The sequence below is a fragment of the Pocillopora damicornis genome, chromosome 1 (assembly GCF_964200805.1).
Source record: "Pocillopora damicornis chromosome 1, jaPocDami1.2, whole genome shotgun sequence".
Lineage (NCBI taxonomy): Eukaryota > Metazoa > Cnidaria > Anthozoa > Scleractinia > Pocilloporidae > Pocillopora > Pocillopora damicornis.
The window spans coordinates 36333124-36348722 of record NC_142670.1 but is presented as its reverse complement, the minus strand read 5'-3'; the positions used below and the strand labels follow the sequence as shown (position 1 = coordinate 36348722).

The window sequence follows — 15599 nt, the reverse complement described above, 5'->3', positions numbered from 1 at the left end:
CTTACTTTAGAAGCCATGTTGAAGATCGCGTTTGAACAAAGATATAAAAAAATACCACATACTACAATGAACTAGAATTCTCGTTGTGAGTTAAAAAAATCTAGAAATGGGCTACAAAATTAGACTTAAAAACACTACTAAATATCTAAGTTAGTGGTATTTAAGACCCTTTTCCTTTTTTACTTTTTTTGATTTTCAGGCTAATGTGAATAATAATGACGAATTATGTAAAGAAGCAGGCTTCAGCCATGACAGAGGTCGCTAATGACTATAATTCTCGCAAACGAGCTATAAAAGCCCTAAGACATGACCTATTTAAATCATTTTCATTCTACAAAATCTCTAATAAACGAATTCTGACCTAGTCTATTTTCCTCTAACAATTCTAAACTTAGTCTGCATGCAAAGCACTTGCAAGCTTGTTGTGGAAGTGAACTATTCAGATTGTTGTCGTACCACTTAATATCCTATATCTGACTTGTTACTCGTTACCACAACATCCTTCTAATTTCTTTTTTAAGGAATTTGCGTTCATAAAGAAGGCAGTAACATAGCGAAAATAGACTTCACTCTACCTCTTAGCTATCATTATGCTCTCATACGAGTTATAAAAATTCTAGAAATGAGCTACTCAGGTCATACAATATATTGTTAAATCTCTAATGCGTGACGTCTTATCCAGTAACTGTTTCTCTTTTTTTGTGTCATATTTTTACCTTTTTTTTTCAACTAGAGATACTAAGGAAATTAAGCAACTCGACACGTACTCTGAATACTCGCTGGACGAGTTGTGGTAATGTTCGAACTATTCAGATTATTGTTGTACCGCCTAATGTCTACTAACTGTGGAAATCTTAACCGCAAGTCTAAGTTCTTTAATTTAATATACAACCCAAAATTACCGTCACTTTAACTCCTTATGACTTTAATGCTCGCGGATGAGTTCTAACATGTTAAGAAATGAACTATTTAGTTTACCAGCGTATCATCAAATATCTATTAAGTGGACGTGTTCGACCCATGCATTTGTCTAAGTTTTTCTTGTCAAATTTCAGATGATTTTTCGTGTTTAAACAAAACCTAGAAATGAGCTATCTAAATAGTTGTTATACAGATAAATCTCTGATAATTCTTATTCAAGCCCCTTAGTGTTCTATTATAATCACATTATTTGCTCTTTTCTATATTATGAACTCTAAAAGAAAGTTCTTCAGGGACATCAAATCCCCTCTAAACTAAGAGTAAACTCCGAATAAACCCAACAATTTCCATGGAAATTAACTTACACACTTACTTTTAAAACCAGAGGCATTCCTAATCAAAACATTTACTTAGCTATATTGTAATTAATGATGGAAAGATCAGCATGCAGAATAGAATATCTTATCACACTACGAGCATAGCCAGCTTTTCGAATTGTCGTGGGCCTATACCCTAAGAAAGTTCAATTTTTGTTTCAAAATTTGCACGAGTGATGTGATAAAAGTTAAGAGGTACAGGACTCTAGGCTGGCTACACCCCTGATATTGTTGTGTTCCGTCTTGAGCCATCCGACTTAACTGCGGTGTAGCAATCATGGTCTTTAGAAATACGCTAAAACTAACAGGCTAAAAGTGTCAGGTAGATGTACATGTTACAAAAAGAAAAAAACAAGCAAACCAAAAACGGTCAAAACAAAACAAAAGGAAGATGGACTGATAGATAGAGTGTAAGGTATACAATGATTAGCTCGGACAACAAAGTTGCCAAGTATTGTTAACATTAGATCTAAGAAAAAGAAATTACGCGCCCACTCAGATATAGCTCAATATGTTCTACTTCAACTATACCTTGTTACCATACAATGATAAGTTCAGACAACAAAGCTACTGAGTATTGTTAACATTAAATCTAAGAAAAAGAAATTACACGCCCACTCAGATATAGCGCAATATGTTCCACTCCAACTATATCTTGTTACCATACAATGATAAGTTCAGAAAGCAAAGTTACTGAGTATTGATAACATTAAATCTAAGAAAAAGAAATTAAAGACTAAGATGTTACCATAGACAGTATGTATTGATTACTAGAATTATTTTTCTCCTTTTTCCTTGAAATTTTTTAGTTTTTCTCTAGCCCTCGCGGTCTCCATACTAATGGCAATGTTTTTGGCTCTCAGAAACTGTCAGAGGCAAAGGAAAGAAGTCCACTTATCAATGAATGCAAAATTAACTTATCGATTAGTTGTTTGTTTGATCTACGGACCCGAAAGTCAGTCAGTCAAGCGTTGCATGTTTGCATGTCTGTATTGAAGTGTTTTGCAGCCATAATCTAATTCAGTTAGTTGTAACCATGCCCACTGTCCAGGTGGAGAATCCAGCAGACAGTCGGACAGACAATCAGCGAATCTTTCAGTCAACCAGTAGTCATAGCTCAGCTAGTCAATTCAATTTGACTGCTTACCGGCCAGTTGGTCAGAAAGTCAGGTGACCAGACTGACAATCAGTAAGCTGGTCAGTGCATTAAGGACAGAAGGCACAAATGAATATACTAGCATATACGAAGAGAGCACTCATCAGCGCAGCGTATTAACCACTCAGAAGTTTTTTTTAATTATTATTTTTCAAATCATACATCAACAAAAGCTGAGAAAAAATTGATAAGTTTGAAAATGTTTTGGTAGCCTTACTGCCAACAATGATTGGGCTGCCTGAAAAAAATTTGCAAGTGACTCTTGAAAAAAGACAAGCAGCATATCAAAGCTGTAACAAATCAGACTTCCTTCTTCATCTCCAATAACTTCAATCATTGCAGTTGCAGTGAAATCTCAAAATTTTAAATTGTTTTGAGTTAGCCAAGAAGTTAAAAAAATTTAGGATAGAGTTACGCTTTGTTAATGGCATCAAAAAAGTCACTTTTGATTCAGAATGTAGATCGGGTTCAACAAATTGATAGTTGAAGTAATCACGAGTCAACTATACATTCATATACACGGTAATGTATCAAAGATTTTCATCCTACATCTCAAATATTACACTTATTTTATAAGATTAGAAAGATGCATGTAACAAAAAAAAACCATTTTCTTTTGAGGGATTTGTTTTCCACAACCCTTTAGTCAGCGGTATTCGGTATTAAAGCAGACGTAATAAGCATTTACCTTGGTTCGAAAACAAAGAACTAAAGTCTGGTATCAAACACCTCTTCTTCCCCTGGATGGAATACGAAAAGAGATTGAAATACAATGCACTCATTTTCTTTTAAGCGATAGAATAATAATTTTCACAAACACAGAAAAGAGTGCTGCCACTTATCAAAGCTCATTAAATTTTTGCATGTCTGTGTTAAGGTGTTTTGAAAACTGAGGTACACAACATCAAAGTAACCATGTCCTTTCAATGAGTTGGGGTAAGAGGCGGCTATGTTTTCTGTATCTGGGAAAATTATTTCTGTATCCATAAAAAACCCAAACAAACAAACTAGTGAAACGGCTTCATAAATTCATAAATGTTTGATTTTAGCATTGTATAAAAAGTAATGGCTCTTCGTTACGAGGAGGTATAATAATGCCCAGGTGGTGTCGTTTTTTTGTTTTTTCTCAATGAAGTCACCTCCCGATATGAATTACGACCTTCCCACTAAGCACTTCAAGTGATCTTCAGCCAATTAAGTGGACTGATTATGCATCACCTTATAAAGCATGTGTGGACCAATTTGAATTTATCTCTTCTGATTTATAAAAAATGTTACCTTCCTCTGGGACAACCATGTCAGGCTCAGGCGCCTTCTCTTCTTCTTCAGCTTTTTTAGCTCCTTTAAAAAATTATTTATTTCATACGAAAAAAGTGAGTATACAGTCATTAAATTTTGTGTTTGTACTTAGAAGTTAAAAATCATTAATGGTTGGTGACCAATCAGAACCCATTATCTCCTTTACCTTTGTTACTGGGCACCGAAATCTCTTCAACCTCCACCTGCTCCTCAGATTTACCAGCTGTGTGAAATCAGATTTATTATTAAAAGATACGTTGGTTACATTTACAACGCAACTAAGTCTTAAGTCTTTGACGACAACAAACTTTCCAATAAGACTTTTTTAAATTCATCTACCCATTAGGTTTAGTAACTGAGAAAGGGTTTTGTACCTTACCTGAAATAGAGACCGACAAGCTACTCTCGTAAATTTTTTCATGTGACAGACTTAGAATCGTGATTTGATTGGTGATTAAGCGTTAACATGATAACCCCAATCTTATTGGTGTGACATACAAAACCATGCAATCAAGTATACCAAGTGCGCCAGCTTTATAGCACCAGCCACCATTCGCTGTTTTTTTTTAGAGTTACGAAATTTCCGAAAAAAAAATGAAATGAAAATGGAAAAGCTAAAGGTGTTTACCTTCCACAGTCTTTGTAGTGGGTGGTCTGATGTCAAAATCCTCCTGATAATCTGTTTTAAGGAACAAGTAGAGTAAAATGTTTCATGATACTTATGGTTCATGCGTTATTCTGCAATAAATATCTCTACAAATTTTATTTTAGGTACGTCAGAATTTCAGATGTATTCAATTATTTATTGATTTATGAAATAACACCGAGTTACAAAGCTCACATTTAAATCTGAAAGTTGATTTGGGCGCATGAAAATAGTTGCTGAAATAATATCTCTGCCAAATACAGTTGTTAAGACGCATTACCTTTTTTCATTTTGGCGATTCCTATGACCGTTTGTAAAAAGCAATTTGCAGTTGAAGTCACATTGGGCAACTGTGACTTTTGCAGTACTAGTACTTCTCTTAAATCAAGCGGTTGTATACGCCTTCTTTTTATAGTTCTTTCATAAATAAATTTTTACCTGAGGAAGATGGATTCGCATCCCCTCCACAGGCTTGTTCAATTGCTGTCAACAGAGCAAAGAATTATCATTAACTTATTCTTCATACAGTGTAAGTGAAAACTGGAAACAGTGAAAGATCATTGTCAAAATATATGTATCATTCATTAACTACAACTGTGTCATATGGGAGACGATGGTATCTTCCATCCATAATACACTGTACAGGTTACCAATGTAAAGGAATGGGGATCTCATGAGTGGAGGTCTTAAAAAGTGCATATGGCAATTTAACACCAGAATGTCTGGAGGTAACTTATCAACCAAAAGTAATATAACCTAATTTCGTCACATTATTGTCATATGGGAAACCATTCCTTAATCTATCCTTTCTCAAAATGCACCTACAGAAATTATCAGAGCAGAAAAGGAATGCTATGGTTTCTATAGGTATTTCAATTTGAGAGGACTAATATTTGCTAGGTTAATTGATTAAACTATACATACCTGCCAAGAGAGTTGGATTGCAAAGTCAATTACAGCTTTATCGTTAGCATCAAAACTCATATATTTATTAACTGACCTGGTTGCGGTGCAGGCAATACCTGCATTTCAATTTGCTCTCCTACGGGAAAGAACATGAAAAAAAAGGAATTAATATCTATCCTTTCTTAAAATGCACCTACAGATATTATCAGAGCAGAAAAGGAATGCTATGGTTTCTATAGGTATTTCAGTTTGAGAGAACTAATATTTGCTAGGTTAATTGATTAAACTATAGATACCTGCCAAGAGTTTTGGATTGCAAAGTCAATTACAGCTTTATCGTTAGTATCAAAACTCTTATATTTATTAACTGACCTGGTTGCGGTGCAGGCAATTCAGGGGCTTCCACTTCTGGAGTTTCGTTGTATTCCAATACCTGCATTTCAATTTGCTCTCCTACGGGAAAGAACATGAAAAACAGGAATTAAGTATCTATTCTTTCTTAAAATGCACCTACAGAAATTATCAGAGCAGAAAAGGAATGCTTTGGTTTCTATAGGTATTTCAGTTTGAGAGAACTAATATTTGCTAGGTTAATTGATTAAACTATAGATACCTACCAAGAGTTTTGGATTGCAAAGTCAATTACAGCTTTATCGTTCGCATCAAAACTCTTGTATTTCTTAACTGACCTGGTTGCGGTGCAGGCAATTCAGGGGCTTCCACTTCTGGAGTTTCGTTGTATTCCAATACCTGCATTTCAATTTGCTCTCCTACGGGAAAGAAAATGAAAAAAAGGAATCAAGTATAGAAAAGCGAAAGGAAAGAAAAGTATCATACAGAGAACCCTACAAAGGCGTGGAGAAGATATTTCGTATGTGACTACACTAAGAAGCACTCTATTTTTTACCCTCTTCGACGTTAGCACGATCATCTCCATTTCCAATCTGTCCCTGCTGATCATTATCTGCTTCTTTTAGATAAAAAGGTAACACCAGTAAAAAATTAATGACCATTGTCAGGTTTATATATATATATATATATATATATATATATATATATATATATATATTATGAGAGGGAAAAAAGGACGTAACTACATTTCCCAAATGTAGTTACGTAGAAATGTAGTTATGTAGAAATGTAGTTACGTCCTTTTTTCCCTCTCATAATATTTATTCTGCTCTGCTTCAACGTATTGAGCACTGTTCCACGCGAAAATCGACTCGCAAACTTCCTATATATATATATATATATATATATATATATATATATATATATATATAACTAACTGCAGACAGTACTGTTTCGGCCTTCTGGGCCTCATCAGTGCAGTGCTGATGCTAGGATGGGGGTAAGACCATATAGCCGCCCCAAGTGATCTCACATATGTGGGATCATCTAAGCCATGCCAGAGTGCTCAAACTAGAAAAACTAGTGAGCATGCATAATGCTAGCAGCAATGACTCATCCTAGTAGAGTGCTCAATTTGGACATGAAAGCAAAGCTTTGTATGCCAAAGAGCTATATCTATAAAAGCATTCTACAATTCAGAATCTCAACCTTATGATTTAGGACAGAAGTATAGCAATTCATACTTTGAGAATTGTTCGCAGAATGAGTTTTGACTAGCACGTTATTTTAAAAATTTGTCGCAAATGGCATCCATTTGTCTAAATGTTCCCTAATACATAGTTTTAGAGAGACTAACCCTCAAAAATCGAACTGAAAGCATGATTTCAATCATTAAAATTGATGATTTAATACATTGATCCCCTCTCTATTTAGAATCACTCCTGTTTCCTTTTTTACGTCTGCTACAACTTTACATATTATCAGTTGTACCTTTGTGGTTTCAATAATTTGCTCAGTTTCTTATTCGAAAAAATTGAAAAATATGTGTGTTTTCCACAATTTCATACCAGTTTTACTCTCTTCCCCCCCTTGGCGATTCTTATGATCGGTTGTAAGGTGCAATATGCAGTTGAAGTCACCTTGTATAACTGTGATTTTTGCAGTACTTCTTTTGTAAATAGAGCGGTTGTCTATGCCTTCTTTTGATATTTCTTTCATAAATAATTTTTACCTGACGAAGATGGATTCGCATCCCCCTCACAGGCTTGTTCAATCTCTGCCAACAGAGCAAAGAGTTATCTTTAAGTTATTTTTCATATAATATAACTGAAAACTGGAAACAACGAATAATCAATTGTCAATATATACGTATCATTCATTTACTACAACCACATCATACGGGAGACGATGGTATCTTCCTTCCATACTGGAATACTACATACTTTGGCACATTACAGTTTACTAATGTAAAGGAATGGTGATATCATGAGTGGAGGTGTTAAAAGTGCATAAGGCAATTTATCACCAGAATATCTGGAGGTAACTTATCAATCAAAAGTAATCCAACCTAATTTCATTACATTTGTGTCATACGAGAAACCCTTCCTTGATCTCTCCTTTCTCGAAGTGCACCTACAGCAACTATCAGAGCAGAAAAAGAATACTGTGGTTTCTGGGCATCTTATTTGAAAGAGCTCATATTTGATAGATTAATTAATTAGACTATACACACTTGGCAAGAGAGTTGAATTACAAAGTCAATTATAACATTGTCTTTGGCTTAAACAATTCTACACTTATTTACTGACCTGGTTGGGGAGCAGGCAATTCAGGGGCTTCCACCTCTGGGATTTCGATCTGTGCTATTAATTGCATTTCAATCTGTTCTCCTAGGGGGGAGAAAAATGAAAAAAATGAATTAATTACAGAAAAGAGAAAGGAAAGAAAAGTATCGCACATAGAACCCTACAGAGGTGTAGAGAAGATATGTGATTAGATTGAGAAGCACTATATTTTTTACCCTCCTCGACGTTAGCATGTTCATCCCCATTTCCAATCTGTCCCTGCTGATCATTTTCTGCTTCTTTGATATAAAAAGGAACACCAATAAAAAATTAATGGTCATTGTCAGGTTTATCCAAAGGAAAAAAGAAAACGTTCAGACAAACAGTTCAGAATGGATCTTCATCTAATAATTTCAGTCAGGAGAATAGCCATTCATATTTTGAGAATTGTTTGTAGAATGAGGTTTTGCTGGCACCTTATTTTAAAAATTTGTCGCAAACGGCACCTATTAGTCTCAATGTTCCTGATGGTTAGTATCTCTAAAGCTGTGTATCAAAGAAAATCGAACTGAAATCATGATTTCTAAACGTGTCGTTGCCTTCATTAAACTTGATGATTTATTACATTCATCCCCTCTCTACTTAGAATCATTCTGGTTTTCTCCTCTACGTCTGCTACAACTTTACTTATTGCCAGTTGCACCTTTGTGGTTTCAATAATTTGCTCAGTTTCTTATTCGAAAAAATTAAAAAATACATGAGTTTTCTACGATTTCATACCAGTTCCATCCTCTCCCCCTTGAAAGCCTTATGAGTAAAAATGACATATGTTACTTAAAGAAAACTGGGTTGCTAATACTCAATTTGGTGAAACTTAAAGTTTGTTTATTTCAAGGTTTGGAATACAATTATTGTTATCATGGTATTTTTCAATGGAGCTTAAAACTGTACCTTCTTGATTTTGTCCTCTGCTGAAAATAGATCGAACATTGGACCACAGCTTCCTCAGTTTTGCTTTCAACACAGGCTGAACCTAGACATTCAAAACATATTGAATAGTTTACGTAAAGACTTTCAAGTAACGTATTTAGAAGTCACGTTGGTCTCTATGGTTAAAGTTAATGGTGGAGAAGCTAAAAAAGTCTGTCCGATCATTTATTTTTTCATGCTTGTTTTGTATGTCAATCGTTACAATTACAAAATTAAGTTGCCAGCCTGCTCTGACACGAAACCAAATTTGAACATAACGGTAGGTGCTATTCCAAAGTAACCAAAAAAGAAACGTTACCTGTGGAGTAGAAAGCGTATACAGCAATGGGTTGATAGCTGAATTGATCGGCAGAGCGAACACTGCAATCCACACTGCCAGATCACCAGGTGGATCAAATGTTTTCTCGACGTGGGACCGGATGCCGATAGCAATGATTGGCATCCAACACAAGAAATCGGTCAGAATAATGAAGAAGACTCTTTTGGCAAGTGCTCTTTCTCTTTTAGCTTGTGCACTTTGTGCTCTTGCTCGTATTTCACGAACAGTTCCATGTGCACCAAGCCGTCTGCTTGACGACCATGATTTCCACAAGATGGCAACGTAAGCAACCGTGATGAAGATGAATAGGGAAAAATGCAAAACGATAAAAATGGAAGTGGAGTATTCCCAGCCTTCTTGTAATTCAGGGGAAAGCTGCAGGGGCAGGCACACTACATTATTGCCATAGTACCACTCGCTGAAATAGTGCATTCCAGACAAGGGAAGGAATGCCATAACGCCTCCCACCAGCCAGATAACATCGCACATTAGACAGGTCTGCCTTGGGGTAATTTTTGCAAAGGTGTAAGGAAACACGATGTTCTTGAGTCTGTCCAATGCGATCAGAGAAATCATCATCACTGACACTTCACTTGAAAAGACAGACATGGCACCATTGAAATGGCAAAACCAACCGGTGCGCCACTCATAGTCATGCAGGTAGTATTCCCCTGACCATTGCAGGTCTTTTATGCCAATAATGATAAGGTATATCCCCATGATGCCGTCAGATACACCCAGATTCACCAACATGGTAGACTGGACCACATTGTTATCAGGGTAGAAATACTGCCACCCAACTACGAATAAAGACCCTAGCAACGAGAGAAGACCGACAATCCAAAGAGTTCTCCTTGGAGCATGGTGGCGGAACATGGAGTGGCAGCTTGCGAAATTGTCATTGAAGGAGTATTCGCAATCAGCATCCTGCCTGAAAAGATCGAGATGGCAGCACATCAGGTTGGTGTCCAAAGTTCTAGAATTCGAAAAAAGAAGAAAAAAAAAGAAGAAATAACACTATCATTGCATCATTGAAATCCCTTAATAATCACTAATTGATTAATAACATAGACTATTATTAAAATAATTATTTGAAGGGATGAGTGAAGGAAAGGATCGTCATGGAATCTTACACTCTGATGATGTGCGTCAAATGCTTGAAAAAGCCTTTGGGGAGCTCGGCCATCAGGTTGTAATGCATGAACCTGTGATTTAAAATAATCATGATGTGAATTTTAAGTTGGTTTATATCATAAATAACCTAAAAAAGTGAATTTCAATAATAAGATTCGTTAAGTTAATGTTAATGTTCAAATTGACTGTCCAAAAAGACAAAATCAGGAACCTAGCTGAGGATCTTCAGTACGGACCCTAGCTTGATGTTTTCTCAAAGATTCTTTCAAAAGTAGTCATTTAGCCTAAGATAAGTCTCGTCTTGCTTTCTTGGAAATTTCTGATGGCTACTGATTTTATGGACGTGGCAGCCCATTCGGTTGAGGTCGTTCGCTGTACATTTTTCCGGACTCTTCCAGGGAAAAAATTCCTTTAGTACATTTATGTTATTTTCCAAAATTACTTTGCACGAGTCTTTTCTTTGACAAAACGAAATCAAAAGAATGTTATCTGATTTCAATATATGCAACTAAGTTTAGTTGCCTAGATAAACATCTGTCATTTGCAGTAAACTTACAACATTCGCAATTCGAGGGCATAGTTGAAAGTCGTGCTGGTAACGTTTTGTATCCTATTGCCGAAGATATTCCTGAAACGAAGAACGTAACTATTTACAACTAACACCAAAACGGGGACTTGCAGCAGTCACATTCCTCATTCTAATAAATTCTCATGGAATTTCAGTTAAGACTACATAGATCTCCATTATGTTTGTTTCCGCTTTTTCATAATATCCACATAGGTGCACCAAAAGTATGTTATATAAAGGCACATTTTTAGTGCAATATAAATTAAAAAAACATTGCTTTGTTGAGGAAGATAACTGGCACCACCCCCTGTTCTACATCGTGGTAAATTTGTGGACAAAAATCTCAGATTTTGAACGCTGATATCATATTCATTCTATCACTTCAAATATTCTGGAATGTTTTGTATGTGATTAACTGTACTTACAGAGATCTGAGCTTTTTAACGCCCTTGAAAATTTTATCAGGCAGAGCCTCGATTTTGTTCTCCGAGAGATATCTTAAACAAAGGAAACGGATAAGGAAATAAATATTAAAGTACAGTAACATAATATGATTGGGTAAAGCAAATTTTATTTGAGCAATGACGGAGTTAACAGTAAAAAAATATTACTGTATACGGTTTGAGATTCAGATCATTATGGAAAATGGTTTAAACTCTAAATGCACTTACAAATCTAATAGCTCCACCAAGCCCTGGAACTGATCTTCATGAAGCTTCTTAATTTTGTTGTACTCCATTTTCCTGAAGAAAGCATTATGTGCAGTTTAGAATGAAATGTGTAGTGATATCTTTAGCTCTACTTTTTTTTGTAAGATTTGCGGTTAAGGCAGGGAATGGCAACGTTTTCCAGTAAAATAGCTCCCAGTCTTTATTTCTTAATCTTCAAAGAACACATGAGACAAATCTATGATGATCTCAAGATTAAGCGCGAAAACTCTCAAGTTCACTCTCTGTTACAAATTACAAAATTAGTGCCAGGGTAGTTTGATGTGGCAATACAACAAATTCTTAGATATTGTCAACTCGGATAAAAAGGAAAGAAAACAACCTTTGCCTTCCAGAAGTAGTTTACAATGTAAGTTGTCGTTCACTGAGAAGCTTTTATAGTCACCAAGTGCTGTTATTTTCAAGAAAATATTTTAAAACAATTCTTAATATTTTGGGACGATATCAATGTTACTTACAGAAATTTTACCGCTCTTATGTTTTTGAAAGCATACGCTGGCAGATTTTCAAGTTCATTGTTTGATAAATCCCTGAAAACAATTATTACACAGTTACTAAAATTTCGCTTATGTTAGAGCTACCAACTGAAATCTGGGAATTGTTAAGGTTGCTATTTAATCAGAAGCTATTAAATTCTTACACCACAAAGTGACTTAACATTACTAACCGAAGCACAAGAAATACATAAGATAGCATCGTCTACTTCAATTAAGATTTGCAGATACGAGCTGGAAAACGTCATGATGTTTCAACTATGATGGCTGCGCTTTTAAAAAAATATTTTAATAATGATCATTTGTTTCTGTCCAATTATCTCTTTGGTTGAATAACTAACTCACTTACAAATATGTCAGCTTGGAAAGGCTGTTAAAAAGTCCGTCTGGTAGACTCTTCAACTTGTTATTTGACAGATAGCTGATAGGAATGACGAAACAAGAAAATGCATTTTCATTAAGTCTGCAAACTGAAATTTACAGGTAAAAATACATAAAGATTCTGGTCATCAGAAACAACCAAAGAACGAAGAGAAGTACGTAGTGATACACATGTTTTGTCTTACAGTACAGAGAATATTCAAGAGTCACTTCATTCATTTAGTTTGGTCAATATTTATGAAAAAAAGCAATTGAAGGCCGCTGAAAACTTGAAATTTGCGTGCACACTGAACTCTTTTCCCCAACACTGGCAATAGCTTCCTCTTGAATCAATAATGAAATCATTAAGCTCGTGATCTAAGAAAATATGCCAACATGGTTCAAAACAGAGAAAGATAACCCATAAAAACAACTCTGATATTCATAACATGCGTGAATTTCATTGTTGTATGTATGATCGTTGTCACTGAAATGTTAGTTCAGCAACAAACACAAAATTCTAGATGGTTCAATTTTAAAACGTGTTATAAGTGCAGATGGAAAGATTTTATAATCTGCAACTGGAAAAGATTTTCTTTCTATATGCTCTAATTAGAGAAAGGGAAGAAAAGTATAATACTACCAGAATCTGTGTTAAAGACACTAGCAGTGATTTAACAAAAGAAAGGAAAATTTTACTAAGTGTTGGAACACCTTATGTAGTCATTGGGTTAAAACAAGGGAACGCTTGGAATGAAATAACTTACAGTTCTTTCAAGCTTTTTAGATCTTGGAATAAATTAGGAGGCAATTCAGTGAAGTTGTTGTCTTGCAACCATCTGTGTTGAAATTAAAAAATATATATATGTGACCTGTATGTAAAATATGTTTAGTTTCATTAAAACAGTTATTTACCGAATCGTCTTTTGACCACTGAGTGGAAGGGAAGAAAAGAGAAAGGAAAAAAGTTAATTTGAAAAACAAGCATAGACAAGGCGGTAAGAGAGGGGAATGCTGCTGCGTTACAAAAACAGTTTTCCTTCCACAGCAGTATTGATATATTAACTTACAGTTCCTCTAGCATTGTCAAGTTTTTGAAGGCACTTCCATTCAACCCTTTCATGTCGTTGTCATTCAGGCGTCTGCGTTATTTACCATATAAAACTGACGATTAGTTTAAAGATCCACCAGAAGTTTATCTGCTTAGATAGGGGTACTACTGAAACCTTTCAGGGCTGTTGTCGAAGACAGTTACGGTTGTTTTGACTTGTGAGCAATAATCGGCATCACTGTCATTGAGCAAAGAGTTGTCTGTGCTAACTTCACCGTTTACTTATTTTACAACATAAGATTATAATTAAATTTGACATAGATATGGAAATTTGTTAATGATGGAAATTGGAATGATCTTTTTATATAATGAAAGCACTTCTTGATGCCTTTTATACAGAGGACGGAATCTCATAAACGGTCAGTCCTGGACAAAGATCCAGAATGCAACAGACGATGTATGATCTTCACGATGTTTGATATTAATTCTTAATTTGCGAAGTAAAACGAATGATCTGATAAATTTAATAAAACAACGACAACAACAAAAAGCAGTTGGAGGCCTTTCGAACTGTTGTGCAGCTGGTCTGAGATCAGAGTTTTCAGTCCGCAGGTGCGAAAGTTGACCAGAAGAATTAGCTGTAGGTGTATTTCTTTTGTACTTAAATAGCTACATATTATGAATAAAAAAAGATTTGCAAATTTGTTTAATCTTATTAACGCTTGCATTGCATCACTCAGACTCGTCCCGATCTTGTATTGTCTTTTCACAAAGAACGAAAAAAAAATAGGAGACTCAGATCGCATTGGATCGCAAAGTGTTACTTACAGTTGGGTTAGCCGTGCGTTCTTGTCAAAGATTCCTGGAGGTAGGTGGTGCAGTTTTATTTCAGACAGGTACCTATAAATTTGACCAAAATTTGGTATAGCATAGTACAGAGCTTGGACGCTTATAAAGTAATAAAGCAGATGACTAGCCGAATAAACTCAATTTTGAAATACAGGATTGCGTAGATAACTCAAACGGGTAATTATTGATACATTTTTTTTTACCTTGAAACAATTTCGCTCAAAATCAAAATGGCGCAGCTATGTACATCTGTTTTAATGTTCTCACTTGTCAATACGAGCAAGATATTTCCTGTCATGCTTATCCTAACATAATTGTGCTCTTTGACAGAGGAAAAAGGTACTCGTGAGGCCTCCAAGACAATTCGCTAGCTACACCGGTCTCGCTACTATCTCTCGGACCCTATCGCATGATAGATGTACTAAAGTAGGCTTCATTTTTTTCGGTGGTTCTTCTTACGATATTCGTAGTTTCCCCATTTCCTTTGGAAATTTTTGCTCCGAATACATATTTTCTAATTCTCGAATACGTCATCGAAGTTTCCTCCTCACATTCTAAGCGTTCTTGCGATATCTTGTCCACATTATTGTGAATTTTGATCCTATTTTCTTAAGAAATAAGTTTCATTTTGACCTGCAGATGAAACTCAAGTACAAAACTGATCTTCGCAGGCGCGGTTGTGCAATTGCACCTTACCTGCAAGGATCATTGCTTTGCTTGATTTTCATCCGCAAAATTTATTTCATCAAAAAATATGATAATATTCCTCTACGGGATAGAAGAACCCTCCAAAATGTGCCCTGATCTCAACGAGTGGCGTCTTAGCTCAGTTGGTTGAGGCACCCCACTAGGTTTGGGGAGGCGCGGGTTTGAATCTTGTTGAAGACTGACTTTTTGTTCGGGCTTCTCAGTTTTTGCAATTGTATGAAATACAGGTCAACTTCGAGGATCATTGTCCAATTTATTTTATTTTATACTCTTTCCTTAAAGCCTTTCTGATGTCGTCATATGATCTGTTAGTCTCAGCATATAATCATAATATCAAATGAAATTTTTCTTGTTTTTCAAACTAAAAGTGGTACCCAAGCATTTATAAACACGTAATAGTGGGTTAATGTGTTTTAAAATACAAAGACAAATATTGTTTGATGTCCCTTAATAGAGG

General features: G+C 35.4%; 1 protein-coding gene across 1 annotated transcript; it reads right to left on the bottom strand.

Annotated features, from left to right (window-relative positions):
* Positions 1 to 12519: 12519 nt before the first annotated feature.
* LOC149053579 (uncharacterized) lies at positions 12520 to 14732 on the bottom strand. Its single transcript, XM_089183332.1, has 5 exons — positions 14638 to 14732; positions 14414 to 14485; positions 13605 to 13676; positions 13302 to 13373; positions 12520 to 12595 (listed from the first exon to the last, which is right to left on the bottom strand). The coding sequence occupies exons 1-5, from the start codon at positions 14730 to 14732 to the stop codon at positions 12520 to 12522; spliced, it is 387 nt and encodes a 128-aa protein (XP_089039458.1).
* Positions 14733 to 15599: the final 867 nt, after the last annotated feature.